The sequence below is a fragment of the Plectropomus leopardus genome, chromosome 7, assembly GCF_008729295.1.
Source record: "Plectropomus leopardus isolate mb chromosome 7, YSFRI_Pleo_2.0, whole genome shotgun sequence".
NCBI classification, from domain to species: Eukaryota; Metazoa; Chordata; class Actinopteri; order Perciformes; family Serranidae; genus Plectropomus; species Plectropomus leopardus.
Window position 1 is genome coordinate 32776188 of NC_056469.1, and position 6963 is coordinate 32783150.

Here is a 6963-nt window from a genome sequence, read left to right on the forward strand (position 1 = left end):
AGAAATTTCAGACCACCAAAAGTTGCTTTTAAAAATAACCAAAAATTTTAAAGAAAAAGGGGTAAGCCAATATTTTTTCTTTAAAAATTGTAAAAAAGAAAAAAAAAAGAAAGGAAATGTCTTACTCAGCAGAAGTGTGAGGATGTGAAGGTGTATTTTGTGTATGCAAACACTGATTGCAGCAGAGAACTGCATCACACAAGCATCAAAGCCGCTGCAGCAGCATCACTGTGCATGAACTCATTTGGTTATTTTATGTTTCCTCACACCAAACAAACGTCTAAACTTACATATCAGTTTATATTTCCATAACAATGCATACGCTCTGGAACTTCACACTTGGTCAGTCGTGGATGCAAAAGACTTTCTCAACCAAAAGCAGAAGTTGATCATTTCAAAGCTTTGAGAGACAAACTCAGCTGAAGAGAGGAAAACAGCCAGTTCTCCTGTCAGAGCTCTTTAAATTAAAGCTGCTCTTCTCTGCAGCAGAGCAGCTGCAGCGATGGCCGAGAAGGAGGAAGTCAGTTACGCTTCAGTTGTATTCAAAATTAACAATCAAAATGCTCCTGAAGGTGAGTTTAGTTTTTTTTATTTTTTTAATTTTTGTAATCCAGTCCATCTTGAAAGTTGTCGTGCTGTTGCCATAGATCAGATATGGTTAGTTGATCATGCTCATGAAATTTTGATGATTTGTGGTGTTTTTTTCTTCACTAAAATTTGACAGTAAATACAGTTGATACTTTTAATGATCAGAATATTTAAATCCAAGTAAATGAAGTGTTTTGTGCCAAAGAAAACATAAAAATCTGCTCATTATTTACCCTGTGAGTAAAATAAGTTGATGTAGCAGTACACTGTCAGGGTTCATACTGTCATGAAAAACCTGGAAAAGTCATGAACTCAGTTTGATAAAACAGCAATTTCCAGGCCTGGGAACGTTCAAGAAAACTAAATATCGCCTGAAAGTTTTGGATAATTCATGGAATTTTTTTCCACCTGTCTTTATTATAGCACATAATATGTTTCTGTTTTCACGGTTTCTGGCTGTTTTAAATGGTGTCATTTTTATTGTTTTTTTTTTTAAATAACCCAAAAATGTTTTAAGAAAAAAAGTTTTCAAAAAATAAAGAAATTGTCCAAAAATTTTAAAGAAAAAGGAAAAAAAAATTAAAGAAAAAAAGCCAGAATGTTTTTTTAGTATATTTTTTTTTATAATTGCCAACATTTTAAAAGAAAAATATCAAAATATGCCCCTCTAAAATCACCAAAACTTTTTAAGATAAAGTAAGCCAACCTTTTTTCTTTAAAATTGTTGAAAATTGAAAATCTGTTTTCAAAAGCAAGTTTTCTTTTAGTGGTTTGGTGGAAAATTAACACACAAAATAAATCCTTTTTAAGTTGTTTGCCCCACCCTTATGGAATATACAGTATATTCTTTAAAATTTGTCTCAAAATCATGGAAAAGTCATGGAAATGTATCGGTGAAATGTGTTTGAACTCTGCATGGTGGAAATATTGTTTTATAAATTGATCTAGATGTTGAGCTGACCCGGCACACTTGCATTATGTTTTTATAAACTAATTAATTATCATGGGGAACTGCTCCTTCATAAACCAAGAAAACCCATAAAATTCAAATTTACACGGACGCTGTTCAGCTGTTACGAATGACTGAGTTCTCTGTAATAAAACCCATTTTATGGCCCTTTTCAGTGTCATTTTAATTGCATTTAGCTGCAGTTTCCTTTTCCCTAAACTAATGTTGGAGCTAAACTGATGGATTTTTTTTATAAAATATTTTGCTGTTTGATGGTATGTCACCCTCACTGGAGAATCAACTCTGACCACCACAGCTAGAACCAGAAATGTGTGTTAAAATAGTCATTTATTAAGAGTTTCCCCTTTCATGATCCGCTAACTGTGAGACCATTATATCATCTAGGATTTTAGCTGACATTTTTAAGGAATGTCATTTTTGGATGTAAACAGTCATTGTGAGTCAAGAAATCTTTGTTAATGTTATTATATATATATATATATATATATATATATATATATATATATATATATATATATATATATATATATATAATATTATAATATTTGTAATTTGACCACTATGCAGAAATTAACCGTAATATTCTCTTTAACCTTATAGCTAAAAAGGAGGAGGAAACTGTGTACGATGAAGTCAAGGTGAAAAACGAAACAGCGAAACAATCAGAAGAAACTGCTGACACAAACGGTAAGTTGTAAAAATAAAAAATCAAGTATTACTGTCACTGGGAGCATTTATAGTATTACTGCTAGTACTAAACACAGCTTTATCATTTATTACTACTTTTAAAAAAGGGAACTTGTTTAGTCCCATGATGTCAATGTCAGTATAAATTTTGAGGTTGCAAATGTGTAACACAGAGGAGTTTGACAGATGTCAAAGCGTCCAGAAGATGCAATCAAGTTGAATTATGGGAAATGCAGTGTTTTGGGAATTATGAGGGAATATAGTGTATTTTGACTTTGGACATTTTTGTTGGACGAGTTCTTCAGTTGCAACTAATGTTGCTCTGACCAGAAATACTGCTTCTATTACAACAGTGATACTTATTTTAGCACAATTATGAACAGCATATTTCTTAATATTTAATATATTTCAATTATATTTCTGCTTTTTTGTTTTCTCTGCTCACTGTGAATGAGAGAAAAAAAATCTAAATTAAATAGTCATTTTGCAGGTGAAGCATTGTTACAAGATGTTACTAAAACTTTATTTTATCATATATTGTTTGATGAAATTATTCCTCTTGTTTATTTGAGACCTGGATCCACATGACTCAATTCTAAATATATTTATAATTACCATGATTACACATTTTAGATTTTGTTACAGAAAATTATTATAAATTTTGAGTATGTTTTCAGGTACTTTCCTTTACTTATTTTTTTTTACTCTCTTTTTTGTGGTAATTTTGCAGTACGTTTTTGTAATAATTTATTGTTATTTTTTTGGACAATTTTGTGTTAAGATGCTCATTAGCTTATTCCCATGTTTTGTTTTTTTTTAAAGCCAGTTTGTTGAGGTCTCAAAGGCTCCAGAGGTCCTTTTTTATGTGGCTGATATTAAGAGATTGGGTCCTTGTTCTGTGTAAAACTGTATTCTCAAATGTATCTGAAGCTCATATCAGGATTTAACAGTCTGATTTAGTAGCTGTTTTCTCTCCTGTTCTGCTGTCTGTTTTCTCTTAAATTGTGTTTACTTAGATGGCATCCACTTGTCGAGGGACCCAAAGGGGGATTTTTTTTGATAAAAACACTTTGAAGGATATTGTGTTGATTTGTCAGACTGCTGAATCTGTATAAATCATATATATATATTTATATTTGTTGTTTTGTCTCAGCAGGATTTTTGGAAGAGAAGAAACCCAACCGCAGACGTCGCAGCTATAAGCGCCTGGCTTGTTGTTTGGGGATCCTCTGTGGCATTTTGCTTTTGGGCATCATAGGAGTCTGTGCATACAGTGAGCATAAAAAACAATTAGTTTGTTTACTGACCCACAACTCAGCATGAGACATGTTTTCATCTGGAACCAGTATTTAATATCAGTCTTTTTCTTTTTTTGCTGCAGTCAGAAGTTCAGACCGTCTGTTTAGCAGTTTGTTTTACATACTATAAATTTTATAAATGTCTCTCTCTTATTGTTCTCCCATTCTGTTACAAAGTTATTTTTGGACACAATAATCAGTGCAGAAATGTATGAGGGAAGTAATTCAAAAGTCAGGGCTCTTGTTTATGTGATGCATAAGCAGCCGTCATCAGTGAATGGTGTACGTTGTTGGTGTGTATGTAAGACATTTCTTTCTTTAAAAAATCACCAAAATTTATATTAAAAGAAACTTCCAATTTTTTTTTAGTCAAATAAGTACTAAATACAGCAATTTAAAGTTGTATTTCCTTTCCCTAAAGCCAAAATAAAAAATATCATAAGTCCCTTCCCAAAACTTACTTTTTTTTTGGCATGCCTCCACCTTTATGCACCATCACTGTCCCCTCTCATGAATAACAAACAGTCCCTTAGTTGTGTGTAAATCATTTTTTTAATCCTGTTCTAATTTCATTATTTCATTATTATTATTTTTTAAAGCTGTTATATAGTTCTAAAAACAAAAATACTGATTAATTGATGGTTATTTCAGAAAATGTTTAGAGTTTGTCTTAAAGTCCTGGGAATTTATTTGTAAAAATGTCGATAAATCCTGTTCTACATTATTCTACATTTATCTTATTATCAACAAATCCCTCGATCAGACCCAAACGACAGTGAACGCATCCATCAACAAGAATTATCTGTATTTTCCTCCTTTGAGCCACAGAGCTCAATTTTCAGTCAAAAATACATCAGTGAGCCTCGCTGTCGTTCCCATATTCAGCGTCCTGCTGACATCAACACTGACTGCTGCATCACATCTGCAGCTGTAAGATCTCCCTAATAAATTTTAAATGTAATTTTAAACATTACTTACTCCTGTCTGAGTAAAGTTGACTTACAGTGTCCAGGTGTTTCAGACAGTGTCAAATATTTAAAGATGTTTGGTTTGAGATTTTCAAGGGATTCGTGGAAATCTTCCTTATAGGCTGGAAAACCCGAAATAAGAGAGAAAGGAAAGAGCTTCCAAAAGTGGAAAAAATTGACAAAAAATAAAATTGTGATGTCATCACTATGATTTATTTTGTTTTGCAGTTGCGACAGTAAGTCAGGAGGACGAGCTGAAGCAGTTAAGAGAATCCCAAAAGACTCTGCTGGCTGAAATTCGCAACCTGACAAACCACACCAGCAAACTCAGCTCAGACTATGAGAACCTGAAGAGGGACTACAGCAGTCTGAGTGTCCAGCTGGAAAACCTGACTCAAAACTATACTGTCCTAGAAAACAAGACCTCAAACCTGACTGAGGAAAACCAGGACCTGGAGAAACAAAACCAGGAGCTGGAGACAGAGAGGAACAACTTAACGGCACAAATACACGACATGATGACAAAAGACAACGTCAGCCGAGCTCAGTGGAGCATCGATGCCTACTGCCCCCTGAAGAATAACGGTATGTTGAGATGAATTAATAAGTCCAATAACAATAATGATGATATCACAGTGCAGTAATGCTGTTTGTTGTTTGGTTTCTGTTGTTTTAGAGAGACGGTGCAAACCTTGTCAGGATTCCTGGCAACACACCAAGCCCAGCTGCTATTTGTATTATAATATGGTCTCTGGTAAAGGAAAAACCTGGAAAGAAGCTCAAGAAAACTGCACAAACAGTATTTCCTCTTTGGCTGTTATACACAATGAAGACGAACAGGTAAAAAAAAAAAAAAAGTATTTTGACACAATTATGAAATTATCTTTTTCTGTTAGTCTGAACACAGTGAAATCAGTGTGTTTATTTAAGTATAATGTTAATATCTATATTCTGTTATCAGGATGCGATCAGTGAACACAGTTATGACAGTTCAGAAACTAATGGATACTGGATCGGCCTGAAAGCTGAAGGCGGGACATGGAAGTGGATCGATGGAAATGATCTGGTTAACAAGTAAGAGACACAACACTTTGCATGATAAAATCTATCATCTCTGATTTAAGCATCATGGTGTTTTTTCAGCTTCTGGGAAGGACCAGAACCAGCTGCTGCTGATGGTCAATGTGCAGTTTCTGTTAAGAAGAAAGGATGGATATCAACGCACTGCGATAAAAGACAAAAATGGATGTGCAGAAAGAAAGCTTTATCTGTTTAAACACTGCAGTCGCTCTGAAGAAGTTTTCTGAATATTATGTATGATAATATCTGTTTGATTATAAATATCACACTATAAAGACTTTTCCTTCAATGTTCAATTCAACTTTTCAAATCTGTGTGTGTCTAAAAAAACAAAAATTTAGATGTAAGGTTTTATTTAGATTTTGGATTCTGTAGATAAAGTGTGATGCAGCATTTAGTAAAATATAATAACTCCCCTGAATGGGTGCTAAACTGTTAATTATTAATAAGTTTGAATGTGTTTTTCTTTTGCTTTATTAGAGATTTACTGCTTATAATCTGAAAATCAGCAGACGATGAAAGAGACTAACAGGAATACTCAGCATCAGTCTGTTTCCACGAATATTCTCAGTAAACAATATTACGTTGCACAACTGAAGGTGTTTAGTGTTTTGTATCTAGAAGCAAAGTAATATTTTTGGCCATTAAGTCGAATAAAAATTCTGCCATACATTTGATTTTAATTTGATTTATTTTGAAAATGTAAAAAAGAAAAAAGAGATGATTTTACAAACAAGCAAAAAAATAACATTAACAGGCAATGAAAAACATGAAGCACCATAAAGCACTGAATTTTAATTAACCAGCTTCCTCATAAAGCGGTGAAGTAATGAGTCCTAAAAAGCAGAAGTCTGTCAGCATTTTTGCACTTTGGTTCCCACGTCTCAAAGTCTCCAGGTTTTTTGGGTTTGGGGTAAAATGCCTTAAACAAGGTGGTTGACACAGGCTAAAAATACTTAGACGTTTTGTTCCGCAACATAAAATACGTCCGTACAAACCCAATTTTTGAACTTTTAAGGTTTTAGGCATCTTAAAAAAGGTGATTGCTAACAAGCGGCTAAATGTGACTACAGTGTTTGTCGGGGTCCTCAGACGTCTGTAAACTCAACAGGAAGTCAGATGATATAATTACAGTGTTGACCTGACGTGCAGGAAGGTGTGAGGGGCCATTCATTGTCTCAGCAGAAAAAAAAGAGTAAACCTGTTTGAGTCTGATCAAAGTTCCTGTTGGTGGATGAAGTATGACAGCAGCAGCGTGGTTAAAAACCATTATGAAACAAACATGACCCAGCAACTATTATGTTGCAACTTTAAACCAGAACTAAAAACCTTCACCTCTCTGGGAACCTAAAATGGGTTCACTGTTAACTTC

The 6963-nt window shown here is 33.7% G+C and overlaps 1 protein-coding gene across 3 annotated transcripts; it reads left to right on the forward strand.

Annotated features, from left to right (window-relative positions):
- Positions 1 to 463: 463 nt before the first annotated feature.
- Positions 464 to 6261, forward strand: LOC121945829 (early activation antigen CD69-like). 3 transcript variants are annotated; one of them, XM_042490171.1, is made up of 7 exons: positions 464 to 572; positions 2159 to 2245; positions 3399 to 3518; positions 4740 to 5096; positions 5188 to 5351; positions 5473 to 5585; positions 5655 to 6261. In XM_042490171.1, exons 1-7 carry the CDS (start codon positions 503 to 505, stop codon positions 5785 to 5787), a joined length of 1044 nt encoding a protein of 347 aa, XP_042346105.1. In that variant the 5' UTR covers positions 464 to 502; the 3' UTR covers positions 5788 to 6261. The 3 variants fall into 3 exon arrangements, with proteins under 3 accessions (XP_042346105.1, XP_042346106.1, XP_042346107.1); XM_042490172.1 differs by having other exon boundaries at positions 3402 to 3518; XM_042490173.1 differs by having other exon boundaries at positions 5636 to 5767.
- The last annotated feature ends 702 nt before the right edge of the window (positions 6262 to 6963 follow it).